Source organism: Mesoplodon bidens (genome assembly GCF_964165515.1).
Source record: "Mesoplodon bidens genome assembly, chromosome: 19".
NCBI lineage: Eukaryota > Metazoa > Chordata > Mammalia > Artiodactyla > Ziphiidae > Mesoplodon > Mesoplodon bidens.
Genome location: NC_138179.1, coordinates 41,753,708 through 41,767,698, shown reverse-complemented (window position 1 = coordinate 41,767,698; position 13,991 = coordinate 41,753,708). Strand labels below are relative to the sequence as shown.

The 13,991-nt window shown below is 61.1% G+C and overlaps 1 protein-coding gene across 9 annotated transcripts; it reads right to left on the bottom strand.

Moving 5' to 3' along the window:
- Positions 1–3,079: 3,079 nt before the first annotated feature.
- ENGASE (endo-beta-N-acetylglucosaminidase) lies at positions 3,080–13,653 on the bottom strand. Of its 9 annotated transcripts, XM_081220623.1 has the most exons (16): positions 13,517–13,653; positions 12,770–12,837; positions 12,423–12,624; positions 11,288–11,436; positions 10,327–10,484; positions 9,643–9,791; positions 9,195–9,360; positions 8,997–9,102; positions 8,155–8,258; positions 7,715–7,823; positions 7,344–7,534; positions 6,829–6,961; positions 6,265–6,373; positions 5,878–5,992; positions 5,618–5,680; positions 3,080–5,468 (listed from the first exon to the last, which is right to left on the bottom strand). In XM_081220623.1, exons 1-16 carry the CDS (start codon positions 13,636–13,638, stop codon positions 5,304–5,306), a joined length of 2,109 nt encoding a protein of 702 aa, XP_081076749.1. In that variant the 5' UTR covers positions 13,639–13,653; the 3' UTR covers positions 3,080–5,303. The 9 variants fall into 9 exon arrangements, 6 of the variants coding, with proteins under 6 accessions (XP_081076749.1, XP_081076750.1, XP_081076745.1 ...); XM_081220619.1 differs by having other exon boundaries at positions 3,082–5,680; XM_081220620.1 differs by having other exon boundaries at positions 3,082–5,680; positions 6,265–6,370.
- Positions 13,654–13,991: the final 338 nt, after the last annotated feature.

Below are 13,991 nucleotides of genomic sequence, written 5' to 3'. Positions count from 1 at the left end.
GGCACCTGGGTCTGTGCAGCGCCAGAGTGCAGCACCACCTCCCCTTCCCCAACCTGAAACATTCTTATCCAGGTACACTTCCAGAGGGGGAGTCTGAGTGAGAGAGCAGGGGAGGGTGGTGCCCATCCTCCGGACTCCCTGGCGGAACAGTGCTCAGCGTCCACCTGCCGTCCCGAGAGGCCTGGGACTTTGCTGCAGGGCTCTGGGGCCTGCAGGTGACGCTGAGACAGCCGCGGGAGCTTTTGGAAGTTTCATATGCGACCCTGGTACCTCTGCGACAGGAAAAAGTGGCAAGGACCAAGGAGGCCCAGGTCTCCTATGTGCCAGAGCTGGGCTTCCAGGGGCGTGGACGGCCAGCTAGAGGGTGCGGGTTCCCGCCTGCACATCTGTCTTGGCTGATGGAGTGGGCAGGTCACACGCAGGGTGCCCAGCCAGCTCAGCACCACTGCCCAGAGCACCTTCTCAGCTGCCTCATTCCAGACCCCCACGTGGCCCATGCAGCGTCATCCACCCACCACGCCCTGACCTCTGCCCTCATCTGCGCCGAGCAGCCAGACCCTGCCCACCCAGGTCTTAGCAGAGTCCACCAGCTGCGTCTGCCAGCTGCGCTCAGCCCCGCTGCCCTGTTCTTCCCCCACCACTGGCCGTGCCCTCTGCCCTGGAGGCCGGAGGTCTGCGTTAAATTCCCTTACGCAAGATGAGGGGGCTCCTGAAGCTGGGAGCGGGGCCGGTTTGGGGGCACCTCCTCTCTTGCCCTCCTGGCACCCAGGGTCCCGGGTCCCGCTGCCCCGGCAGCACGCCTGGCCGGTGCTCCTGTGAACTGCAAGTCGCGCCTTTCTGTTTCTGTTGTAGTGAAAGCTTCCGCCGTTTCCTTCTTGGACCATGAAGGGCAAAAACAAAAAAACACAAAAAAATCACAAAACAAAAAACAAAACAAAAAAAGATGTTCAGATCCAAGCAACAAAACAGCCAACCAAACCGAGAAGCATCCACCACGTCCGAGTCCGCGAGCCCGCGAGCCATCGCACCGCAGCGAGGGAGCAGGTCCGCGGCCCCCGGCCGCCGGAAGCGTGCTGGCAGGAGGGAGGCGGGAGGGGAGGGACTCCGTTTTCTACCAAGTCTTCCTTCCGGGCCCCACTCGAGGCAGCGTGGGCCAGTGGCGAGCGGCTGCAAGCCCAAGCAGGAAGAGTGGCCAGCAGGACTCGACCTTGGCTGCCAACTGTGCCAGCGGAGGGACGGCTGGGCGGGCGTGGGGACGGGGGCTGCTTTTCATCTCGGGGCTTCGGCTGTGCCCAGTCACCCTGTGTCTTGCGCTCTGGGCCCCGGCTACCCCTCCCGCCGCGCCGCCAACACCTGTGTCCTGCGAACCTGGGGAGGAGTTTGCAGCCACTGGAGGCTGTCCAACCAGCAGCCCTGGGGTCCGACCTCAACACCAAGGGCTGATATGTTTCCAGAACTACAGGGCACCCAAGCCCCCTCCCTCCACATGAGGGGGCTCTGGCTGCCCAGCCAGGGGTGAGGGCCTTGAGGCCGAGGTCTTGTTCCGACTGGTCGTTTCTGGTTCCCTTTCTGGAGGAGGCCCTGGGCCTGGTCCAGTAGAGGGAAGGCCAGCCTCACGCTGCAGCTGGGTCGAGCCCTCTGGCCCCTGCCCTGCAGGGCCCAGTCCTGCAGAGAGGAACAGAGGGACGGGCCAGCACCTGGCTGCATGGCGAGGGTTCGGGTCACGGTGCTATGGGTCTGGACGGCACGTCCGAGCAGGGAGAGCCAGGGGTGGGGGAAGGCCTGGGCGGTCCGCAGCCCCCTCCCCTGCTCCCGGCTCAGGTCCTAGAGTCGCGGGGGCAGCAGACGGCAGGCAGCAGGGAGGAGCCGCTGGCCAGGCAGGGAGAGCTGGAGTCGGGGGAGCAGCAAAAGACAACAAAAGATGTAGGCTCCCAACATGGCTCCACTGTCTCACGAAACTTAAAAAGGAAAAAAAATACACCTCACTTTATATTCAGCATCAGCTCCTGAAGCTACTGAGATGAGGCTCCTTTTCTATTCCCGTTGTACATAGCCCCGCCCTGCCTCCGGCTTTGTCCTCTGTACAGGCCCCTCCACCCTCTGCTGTTCTGGACCCTTTTCTTGCAGCAGCTCCACCCCCGGCCCTGCGCCCTCCCACCCCTCTCAACCCCGGGACTGCAGCCAGGCCCCAGGCTTCCTTTCTTACCATTCTGTATGCTTCCAAGGTGTGACCATTCAAATCAACCGCATTATTATTATTAAGATTATTAATAAAGATTTTTCTTCAAACCAGGACAACTCTTTTTGATTTGCCAGCTCCCGGGCACAGAGGGTAGAGAGCACAGAGGACCAGGACGCCCACTGTGGGTGGCCCCAGGACGGGCAGCTCCTCCCAGGAAGCCAGATGGCCAGAGGGGAGTCAGAAGACCCTCTGGGAGAAGAGTCTAGAGCCCCCATGCTCTCCTCCAGACTGCCGTCTCCCCATCCCGTCCCAGGAGTCTGGAGGCAGGGCTCACACGTGCTCCCCGCAGCCTTGCCATCTACCCTGCGAGCAAGGTCTGTGACGTTACCGGCAGAGTCTGGGGCAGAAGGGCCCCCCGGCCCCACCGGCTGCTGAGTGGTGGCTGCTCCACACGTGTGCCTGATGACCGGTGGGGCAGACATCTGAATACAGGAGGGCCGGCTGGGCAGTTGAGGCTGGTGCCCTCAGGGATCTTGCCCACACCACTGGCTCTGCCTGTGCGCCGGGGCCCAGCCGTGGTCCCAGGGAAAGGAGCTGCCTGAAGGTAAGCCCACTGCTCCACCCCGGTGTGAGTCCCCAGCCCCGGTGCAGTGGGGTGGAGGAGAGTGGCCGCCATCCTCAACCCCCAGCCAGAAGAGGAGGGAGAGCTGGGAAGGGAAGCAGCAGAATCCAAACCCAGAGCTTGAAAGCCTTGGGCTGGTGGCTGCGATGGGGGCGGGTTCCAAACCCGAGACACGCTGTCCGCCCCACGTCTCACCAAGACCTGCGTTCTTCATTTTTCACAGCGTCGGATCATTTATTTCGGAGCAATTACACACGCCAGAGGGGCACAGGCTTAAACGCCGACACAGTATTTTCCTGCATACGAGCCTTTACCGTCGGTGGGACTGGGGACTGTGCTCTTGGAAAGCTGGGGCTGTGCGATCCCACAGCATGCCATGCTCTGCTAAACCCCCTTTTTTCTAATTGCTTGCTCACCAGACTGTGAGAAAATAATTGCCACTATAAATTTTCCCTCCTTCTCTGCATAAAATATTCGGGAAACCAGCACTTAAAAAAAAAAGCCTCCTGAAATAAGAGCAGCTGTGCTGCCCACTTCCGGGTGCCCGGTCCTGTCCCCAGCCTGCCCACCACCTCTGGGAACTGGGGTGGGGGGCGCCAGGAGCCCCCACCCCAGTTCCCCCAAGTTCAAAATTGGCGGGGGACTCAAAGCATTCCAGGGGGAGTCCAGGGAGTGGTTCCCCAACCCCGACAGTCTCCTGACGCTCCCGATTCACAGGGAGAATCGGGGGTGCTGGGAAACCTGTTCAGGGTCAGCCAGTGGAGGTGTCTTCCTGGCCCGCAGGAACCCTCTTCCCCCCTTAGACAAACCTATTCCCGTCCTGGGGCTGAGCTGGGCCACACGTGTGGGGCATGAAGAGTAAAACGTTCCCAATTAGGAAAGACGTAGAACCAGAGGTCCTGCGTCGGGCTGAGAAAGGGGCACGTGGGCACCCGGGAAGCAGGGCAGGTGGAGACGGAGGCAAACGTCGGCCCCGGAAGAACCCCTCCGTGTCCTATGGTCCTCTCCGAATTCCGAGGACCAGGATGGATGCTGTGTGGCTGCACTGCCGCCTGGCGGCCACTTCCTTCACTGCGGCGTAAAATCAAGTCTGCTGACCCTGCGTGGCACAGGGGGCCAACCCTCCAGCTGGGAGGTCACCCCAGAGGGTCCTGGCCCTTGGCATCGTCCACGTCAAGTAGCACAGGGGGAGGACAAGAGGAACAGGAAAGTAACCCCCATCGTTGGCCTGTGAGGCCTGGGGGTGACAGACCCCAAGAATGAGGGGCTGACGGCCTTCGTCAAAGGGTCAGGGCACAGCCCACTCAGGCCTGGAGAGCGCAGGGGAGCAGGGTTACCCAAGGCTGCGGGGTCAAGAGACCCCTCCCAGGAAGCCACCGCAGCGGCCCAGGTGTCAACAGGGGAGCTGTGTGGCTGGAGAAGCCATCTCTGGCTCGCCTACCCCCCTCCTCCCTGTGCAGAGCGCTGGGCAGAGGAAGGAGGGACGTGCAGGGAGAGAGAAGGAAGCGGGAGGAAGGGGCCACAGTGGGGAGGGCCGCTGTCCCGATGCCTTGATGCTCCGGACTAACACCTGTTCGAGGGAGTGGCGGAGCTGGAGGGTGTGACAGAGGCGGCCCGGAGCCCGCACCCAGGGCTGGGGGGCTGCTGGGTGCCCCCTGAGGGCCTTCCTGGGCCCTGCCCGGCCTCCTGCTGCCCGAGCTCACTGGGCTCACCAGCTTGCACCTACGACCCAGAAGAGACGAAGCAGGACACAGGGCCGATGGGAATGCTCGGAAGTGGCTCTGGCTCAGGGGGACAGTAAACCGGGAAAGCCAGGACACGAGGTGGTCTGGCCCGGGTGCCTGCCCTGCCTGGGGCTGGTGTGACCTGGCGCAGCCTGGCCTGGGGCTCCCATTCCTGGGGAGGAGGTCCCCTGGGGACACCCTCTCAGCACTGGCAGGGGCCACTGTTCCTGAGCTACTGGCCCCACCCACCCTGCTGCTCTCCTCCCCCATTGGGGCCCCTCTATCTCATTCCCACCCTTGGAAGCGTCTCAAGGCCCTACTCCGAGGCCCTCTCGCCACAATTAAGCTCGTTCCTAATTGTCCCAACTGCAGGAATAAAAGGTCCCCATTGTCAGCATAAGCGTCTTTCAGCCTATTAGGCAATACCCTTTATGGAATTTTCTAGACTAAATTTTCCCAAATCTTTTCACTTGTACCCAGAAACTGTATACTACGGAGAAGGATTAGACAAAAGGGGGGGTCCGCTCACCGCTGGAATTATCAACTCAGCAAACTGACTTCTCAGTTTTCCTATCCCAATGCCCCAACGAAGAGCCACAGCCCACAGCCTTCCGGGGCCCGTGACCTTCTGGCCCAGCCCTCGGGACTCAGGCCTTCCCCGCACACAGGTGAGGCCCCAGTGCGGAAGAAGCCTTATCCTTGAGGTGGGAGACTCTGTGCTTTAATGGTCGCTCATGTGCGGGGCGTGGAGTACAGCATGGCCGCCCTGCCCCACTCAGCCCGCGGCACCAGAAACCCCTCCTTGGGGATGGGCTCCACCAGGAACTCCACACGGCCATCCCGGCCAGGCTCTGCGGCTGCCACTGCCAGGTCCACTATCCGATACTGGTTGACAAAAGCCAGGCCCAGGAGCGTGGGCCTCTCTGGCTCCGACGGCCCCCTGCAAGGAGAGTCACCTCCTGACCCTCGGCAGCAGTGGATCCGGAAGCATCGGACGTGAGGGAGGAGGTGGGCCCAGTGCAGAGTACAGCTGAGCCGGAGCCCAGTGGGGCCGCCCTCCCCCTCGGAGGCGGCCGGCTGCCAGCGCACCTGCGAGACAGTCACAGCCTGCACCTGAGGCAGAGGGGTCAGCAGGCTATTGGCATCCACCACCTGCCAGAAGAGAGAAGGCTCAGCACGGCCCGAGAGCCCAGGGCTGGTTGGAGGGCGCCTGGCCCTGCAAGGTCCACCCCCCGCACCTCTGCCCCAATCCCCCCGGGCCAGCAGAGGCAGCAGGGGGGCGCTCGGCCTCATCTGCAGCCGGACAGATGCCCTAGCCAAGCCCCAACCGGCTCCCTGAGATACCTCACCTGGATCTCTCCAAGGCGACAGACGAAGTTCTCCTCCTTCTGGCTGCCCGGAGGCCGGGAGAAATTAACGAAGAGGGCCTGCAGGAGGCAGCCCCGCAGATTCACTTCGTAGCAGCTGGGAGAGGCAAACAGAGGCCGGTCCCAAGGGGCCTCAGCTCGGCACCTTCAGACTGGCTGCTCAGAGGCCCCGAGCCACAGGGAGCTCCATCCCAAAGTGGACCCTGTGGTCTTGTGTCACTGAGCTGCCTGAAATCCGAGGGGTCAGCCCAGGGCCCCTCCATTCCCGCCAGTTCTGGGGTTTCTCAGTGGACAGTCCCTCACTCTTCAATCCCCACCCCAGCGTGGCCATCCCTGGCCGGGGATTCAACAGGAAGGGGAGGGACTCACCGCTGGACCCAGCCCCCGCTGAGCTGCTGGCCGCAGCGGCCCACCCATTTGGCCAGCTTTGTCGGGGGCACCCGGAGGGGTCGGGGACTGCGCCTTGAGCTCGTTTCTGCTGAGGCAGGAGACACAAGACTTTAACAAGGAAAGTCCAAAGGAAACCGCACTGGGAGGTGTCACTGAATCGGGAGCCGGGGGCCCAGCAAGACTCCCTGGTGGCCCCAGGTGCTCTCGGCCCGATGGACTGAGGCCTCAGGAGGAGAACAGGGAGGAGAGGAGGAAAACTCAGGGATGGATGACCAGGACTGGCCCGTGGACATCCTCCCTCTCAGGGCGCAGCTGGCAGGAGACACCCCCATAGGAGCACACCTCCAACCCCGCACCGCAGGGCCACAGCCCAGAAGTTCCAGCTGAAAGGCGAACCTCCCTGTCCAGGCCTGGACCACAGCAGTGCCCCCAACCCCAGCTGCCCCCGCACCCTGTGCAGCTCTCTAGCTTCCTCCTCCCCGAGACGTCCCCTGAGAAGGCAGAGGCCTGTAAGGAAGGAAGGAGCCAACCGCGTCCCCTCACCGCTCAGCGCCGCGATGCCTCCCACGTGACAGCTGCCTGTGTCCCCCGTGGTGAGCTCCAAAGCCACCCCCACGGCCGAAGGCCCTTCTAGCTTGTACACCAAGGACAGGAAAATCTTGGGCGGCACTGGGACCTGCAGGGAGAATAACCTGGAGGAGGAAGGTCCTGTGATGAGAGGCCACAGGGAAACCCCTGGGAAGCGGGACTGTTCCGGGTCCCGTCCGCCAACTTCTTCCTCCAGGACAGGGATGGGGAGCGGGCTGCCCGCGAGGCCAGCCTCAGGTCTGTGAAAGGAAAATGCACACAAGAGTGTGCAGGTAGCTGACGCTACTCTCCTGGACACTCAGAAGCAGTGAAGATGGTAACTGTATGTTGCATGTTCTTCACGCAATAAAACAAAATCCTGGCTCTGTCCTCACTCTGGCCTCTGCTGTCCACCTGCCCAGTTAGGCGACTGACATGGATGATGGCAGAAGCTGACAGGCCCTACGTCTCAGCCCCACTCACTCACCTACCTCACAGCCACGTTTCCAACCTCGGGCGGAATCAGCCCCCGGATAAGCAGAGAGCTGCCCCCGTTCCAGGCGTCTGCCAGGCAGCAGTGCATCTTCACCCAGCCCCGTCCGTCCCCTTCCAGCCTGTGCTCTCCAAACAGGGGCTGGATTTCCTGGGCGCTCAGGTGGTACCAGGGCCCCACGGCCTCCTCCTGAAGAAAGAGACAGAAGTGGAGGGAGGGCAGGGGGCAGACGGAGCCATCACGCCCGAGGGCCCCTCCCACCGGTCCCAGGTGAGGACCAAAGATGAGAGAGAAGGCAGCCCCTTCGCCAAGATGCAGTACATCCGGGAAGCCCCTCGCCCCCGGCCACCCAGCACGGGACCCACGCACCTGGCCATAGCAGACTCTTCGAGTCCCCATGCCCAGGCAGAAGGAGGTGACAAAGGGCAAGGAGCAGATGCTGTGCGTGGGCAGATAGCGTTCCAGCAAACTCCAGAACCTGCGGAGAAACGCATGGAGGCTCAGGTCCACAGAGGGCTCCGTGACGCCCTGAACTCACTCTTGTGACTCCAGTCTTTCCGGCACCCCTTCCCGAGTGACCGCAGCCCCCCACTGCAAGTCTGCAGGAAGTGGTCCCTCTGGGTCCCCAACCTTTGTCTTTCCTGCATAACTAACTGGCCTCCACGACCCCCAGGAGCAGCCAGGGCAGCTGAACCCCTTGCCCTGCCTTAACCCCCACCCCCAGGCGAGCAAGGCCAAAAGCTGGCGAAATCACCTGAGACCCTCCCTGCCATGGGCCACACTCAGGCCCCGGGACGCGCAGGACTCACTTGTCCTGGTTCTGGAAGAAATCCCCCTTCTCCAAACACTCGTACACCCAGCCAGGTGCGAACAGAGCCACCGAGAACCCGTGCTTCCGGATCAGCTCCAGTGACTAGGGAGACAGCAGTCAGGGAGACGCTCCCGTCCCAGCAACCAGCGTCCACGCGTGGCGACGTGGGGTTTGGGGAAGCAGGGAGCCTGGAAAGGGAGGCAGGAGCCCCAGCGCCACTCCGGGCGTTTGGGGCTCATCCCTGCAGTTCTGCAGCCTCCCAGAAGAGGGCGCAGGTGGCGGTGAGGTGCAGAGGGGAATGTCCGAGGGGCAGGGGCCAGCACGCGGGGTGCCCACGGGATACAGGTCTCTCTCTCTCACTACACTTCACACTATATTATCAGCCTCACAGGGGGCGGAGAGAATCTTCAGTTATTGGATTAAATTTATTCACTTAAAGCTTAATTAATGAGTTGAGAACATCCCCACGGCGCCCGGGAAGGGCAGGATTGACAGCCCCGGGACAGGCTGATTCCCCACTTATCCCACACCAGGTGCAGCAGCCCCCGCGGGCCCCTCTTCTCTTTTCTCACTGCAGACACCGCCTGCCTCGCCAGAAAAGCCTCACTAGTTATCAAACCAGCAGTTCCCGCAACTGTGGGTGTTTCACCTCAGTCCTTCGCCCTGGGCTAAGGAAACACCAAAATATACCCCCCGGCTTTCCTCTGAGTCCACGTTCTTGCTTTACAATGCTAGCTCAGTGCCCTGCAAAGCACGTAGTCCAAAAGGAAGTAAAGCTACAGATGAGACCAGCAGTCGGAAGAGGTGCTTTGGACATTAACACCTAGGTAAAAATGGTACCGTCTGACTGTAGAAATGGGCTGGAAGGTAGGATTTTAGGGCAGAGCTTGCTTCTTGGTGCCTCAGTTTCCCCACTCTGGGGAGGATCACCGCTGCCTCTCTTTCCCTTGAGGTGCAGATGGCCATGAAAGGTCCACAAGAACAGCAGGCACCCGGGCCACTGCCACCACCTCCCTGGCCTCAAAGGCCACCACCCACCTTGTCCGTGTGGAACCGGCCCCCGACGACACTGCCCCGGGCGAACACATCCACTCCCACGTACACGTCGGCCAGGCGCTCCCCAGCCTGCCCCAGCATCCGCTCCAGATGTTCCTCTCGCCAGTTATAGTTGGTGAAGAAGCCATCGCAGGAATCGAAGAAGACCCTGGGGGCGGCAAGGGTGGGCCGTAAAGCCCAGGCCTCCTCCCCTCAAGCACCTGCATCCGCTCAGCCCACAGACTGCGGGCTGCCTCCGGGACCCAGCCCACAGACTGTGGCCCGTAAAGCTGGGCACAGCCGGGCTGACCAGGCGCTCCTTCTCTCTGGTGGTGCTCGGGGTATCAGACAACTCTGCCCGTTCCTCACTTTCCCCAAGGCAGCCATGCCGGAAGGCAGAGGGAGCTCCTGCCCCTGTCCAGGGGCCCAGGCCGCCCTCCTGCAGGCTCACCTGTTGTGCTCGTTGAGCTCATCCTGCCATGTGAGTTGCCCGCTGCTCACCACGCTGTCATACCAGAGCACCAGGCCCCTGGGGACCTGTTGATGCAGCTCAGTGGTCAGGTACCGGAGGAAGTGGGGCACGTTCCCTACGGCGGCCAGCTGGAGACAGGGAAGGAGACAGACCTTCCGTGAGGCCCAGAGAGGTCTGTCATGAGAAGCGCCTGGCACAGGACAAACAGGAGGACACTTAACCCCAGGAGCAAACGGGTCCTGGTCCCAGAAGCCCCTCAGCCCCACGGCTGCCGAGCAGAGGGTCCAGCCAGAGGTCCGACTTTCCATTCTTTCTGAAGCAGGAAGGACATGGACTCAGCAATCAGGAGAAGATAAAACGCAATGAAAGCGGAGGGCAGCATGAAGAGGAAGCCACACATGCGGCCCAAGCAAAGCAGAGACCGAGGAGGAATAAAGGGCCGCCTTGAAGGAGCCAGAGAAGCAAAGCTCAGTGGGCAAGGTTTCTGGACACTGCGCTGGAGAACATCCATCTCCCTGTGAAGTGGCAGAGGCGTAGGAGCCGGCTTTAACTGAGACGGAGGAAGTGCTGCCGCAGCAGGGACCGGCCTGGTGAGGCCGAGGAGTGCAATGGAGGGTCCCCGCGGGGCACAGGGGCTGGCGGGCCAGGGGCAGGCGTGCTCACACTCAGAGAGTTCTCGATGTTGATCAGCCAGCCATCGAATCGGAAAAACTGGGCAATCAGGACCAGCTGCCGGGCCACCGCCCGGTATGAGCGCTCGTCCCCAGCCAGGAAGGCCTCACAGAGCCGCTCCCCTTCTTTCCATTCGGTGATGAAAGTCCCTGTGGGACGGGAGAGAAACAAGGTCGGGCCCGGGGATCATTTCCCCTCTGACCCAGCAGTTCCCAAGGTGTGGTTCCTGCACCAGCACTGTCGCCTGCAAACTTATTAGAATTTCAAATTCCCAGCGTCCCCAGATATCAAATGAATCGGATACCCTGGGGGCAGGGCCCCAAAATCAGTGTTAGACAAGCCAATAAATGATTTGGATGCAGGAGAAAGCTTGAGGAGCACTGCTCTCCCCAGGGGTAGACCACCTACAGCCTGTATCCAGCCCCCCACCTCTTCTTGTAAAAACGGTTTTACTGGATCACAGCCCAGCCCATTTGTTTGTCTATTGTCTGTGGGGGCTATTGTCTCTCTGGCAGTTCCAATAGTGACCCAGTGGCCTAGAAAGCTGAAAATATTTACTATCTGGTCCTTTCCAGAAAAAGTTTGGCTTTGCCTGTCCTAACCCATCAAGGCAGGTAAGGAGCTCTACCCACTAAGCAGCAGCCGAAGCCCAAGCCCTTTCTTTTTTTTTTTTTTTTTTTGCGGTACGCGGGCTTCTCACTGCCGTGGCCTCTCCCGTTGCGGAGCACAGGCTCTGGACGCGCAGGCTCAGCGGCCATGGCTCACGGGCCCAGCCTCTCTGCAGCATGTGGGATCTTGGGATCTTCCCGGACTGGGGCATGAATCCGTGTCCCCTGCATCGGCAGGCAGACTCTCAACCACTGCGCCACCAGGGAAGCCCAGCCCAAGCCCTTTCATCACTGGGTCACCTGGCAGGTGTGCCAACGAGTCTGGCAGGGTTGGAGGCTCTTACCCAGCACACAGACCCCATGCCTGTGGGCAGCGTTGGTCCAGCCTACCGGGGGGATAGTGACCGTGTGATGGCTGAAGTACACAAAGACGTCAATGTACTGCCAGTGGTAGAAGGAATAGGGGCTCTGCGTGGCTGAGCCCTGAATAAACCTAGTGAAGAAAGAGAACAAAGTCAGGACCCAGAAACAGACAAGGACACGACGACCCCACGGTGAAAAGAGAGGGCAGTGGTGAGTGAGTGAAGATTCTCTTCAGTTCCATCCGGTCGGCACTAACGGCAAGCTTGCTGTGAGCCAGGCCCTGCCTAATGACTGGGCTGAGAAGCAGCATCAGGCCACAGCCCGGATGTTGAGAGGGTCGGTCGTGAGGGAAACATTTTCACCAGGCCGTGCAGGTACCCCCCATGGGACCCGATGGACTGAGCGTGTTTAGCCTCAACAAGCAGACAAACACAGGACAGAAGGAGAGACGGGGAGGGGCTCGTGCAGAGCTCCCGTGCCTGGGGTCCCACTCTATTCTGAGGTCAGCAGTTCCCCAGGAAACAGCCTGCCTGCAGGTAAGGTTGGGGTTGACAACCACGTGAGCTACACCCGAGGTTACATCACCCGCCTCTGTCTACCTTGATGGCCAGCTCTGACTCAAGCCTTCCCCAACAATCGTCATGTCCAAGATTGTTTTATGGACGTTTAAGATCTCTAAGCTGACCCCGCAGCAACCTGGAGGAAGTGCCCCCGGCTGCGGGGGGAGGGAGTGGAACGACTCCAGAGCCAGTGGGCCAAGATGGAAGGGAGCTCGAGTGAGGATGAAGAAAAGAAATCAGTTGAAGAACCAAGTTTCTGGGCCAGGCCATCTGAAGAGGGTCCCGGCTGTGGTGCCCTCTCCAGCCTCCCGGACTTCAGGTGCAGGTAGTCCCCAGAATCAAACAGTTTCAGAGCTGAAAGAGGCATCAGCTATTGCCTAATCCAGTGCCTTCTTCTTACAGACAAAACAAGGAGGCCTGAGTTCCTCTCCCAAGTGATGGCGGTGTGGGCTGATGCCCCACCTCCTGACTCCCCATCCGGTGCTCCTTCTGCCACATGGCACGCTCCCTCCCCTCCATCCCCTCCCGCCAGGCGATGCCATCGAAGTGTCCTCACTTGTCATCCAGGTACCCGCCCATCATGTCATGGCACACCAAAGTCCGGGGCCTCCTGCTGCTCAGAGGGGGCTGCCGACACTCGGGGGGCCCTAAGGCCACGTTAAAGCCATCCTCCACGTCGGGCGTCCACGCCAAGAGTTCCTCCAGGGAAGACAAGTAAAAGCTGATGGGTTTGGTGGTGTCCTTGTCATAATATCGAACTGGATCAGAGGAGGGAAACAGCGAGGAATCAGTGGAAATTATGGGATTAATAACAGAAAACTTGAGATGGGGAGGGGACAGCCCTGTCCAGAAGCTCCAAGAGTGAACACGGACACAAGTGTTCAGAGCCTCGGTCCTTCTCACCTGGCAAAGGGTCTGGGGTAAAACTGACCACTTCTCGAAAGACTGCTTCTTCTTGAGCCTCTTCAATTCTAAGCAAAGAAAGAGTTAAATTTTTTTTAAATAAAAGGGTAAAGAAAAAGAGTACTTTGAAGCCAACAGACCAGCCCGCACTTAGACATGCAGGGGGAGATGTCCTCTGGCTTACATTTTTTAATGCAAACTATGGAAACGTGCCTTTGCCCATTCTGTTCCCTCAAACTGGAACACCCTTCTGTCCATTCTCCACCTACTGAAATCCTCCACCTCCTCAAAGACCAGTTCAGATGTCCCCGCTCCAGGCACCAACCCCTTTCCTGCCCAGCATGGGCACGAATAATCCTAATTACACACGCTGGCCTGCCCTGAGCAATTAAAAATGCCACGCTCGGATCCTCTGCGCAGATCCACCGCCAGGGGTGGGAGGCACTATCAACGCATTTCGCAGATGAGGATGTCGAAGCTTCCCGCCAGGGCGCCAGGATTCCCAGCCTGGCCCGCTGCTGAGGTCGCATCCCGGTTCCGAGACTCTGTCCGTGCCTGCTGCTGTGCGGGCTGGGGCGGCGGGCAGGACCCGCCGCGGACAGGGGGCTTCGGGGCCGAAGATTGCTGTCCTGCGCCCGGAGCTCCCAGCGCGCCTCCCGGGGCCTGGGCTGGGCGCCCATCGACTCTGGCCCCACTGCCCGGCCGCGGGACCGGGCCGCAGGATTCGCCCACCGGTCTCTTACCCACCTCCTCTGCGGCAGCCGCACGCCTGGCTGGGGATCCCGCTGCTCCTTCACGGTCGCCGGCGCCCGCAGCCGCCGGTCCCGCCGCCGCGCAGCCGCCCGGGGCCGGGTGCCCGCGGCCTCCATGACGTTGCCCCGCCCACGCCGCCCGGCAGCCCGGCTATAGGCCAATCGCAGGCTGGAACCCGCCCCTGACACCGCCAGCCGGCCAATGGGGACTTCTCGGCGCTGCTGCCCCGCCCCGACTGGGCTCTGGACGGACTCCCGGCTCGCGCTACGGGCTGGCTCACCTGCCGCAGGGCCTTTGTAGCGGAGGAAGGTCTGGGGGCGGGGCCCGTGGCGGGGCGGGGCCGAGACGAGGGGCGGGAAGGGGGCGGGGTCTGAGCCCAGGACTCCGGAAAACATCTTTGTACCAGTTCTGGCCTCGCCAGCCTCCTTTTTCAGATGAGCGATCTCCCGAGGTCACAAAGTCAGTAAAT

Bases quoted from the DNA above. Each gene is read 5' to 3' on its own strand.
- ENGASE (XM_081220619.1), bottom strand. From the start codon at position 13,638: ATGGAGGCCGCGGGCACCCGGCCCCGGGCGGCTGCGCGGCGGCGGGAC. The intron at 9,361-9,642 runs GTGAGCCTGCAG...TGCCGCCCCCAG, and splicing joins GAGCTCAACGAGCACAACAG to GGTCTTCTTCGATTCCTGCG. The intron at 6,374-6,828 runs GTGAGGGGACGC...CTCCTGCCTCAG, and splicing joins AGGCATCGCGGCGCTGAGCG to CAGAAACGAGCTCAAGGCGC.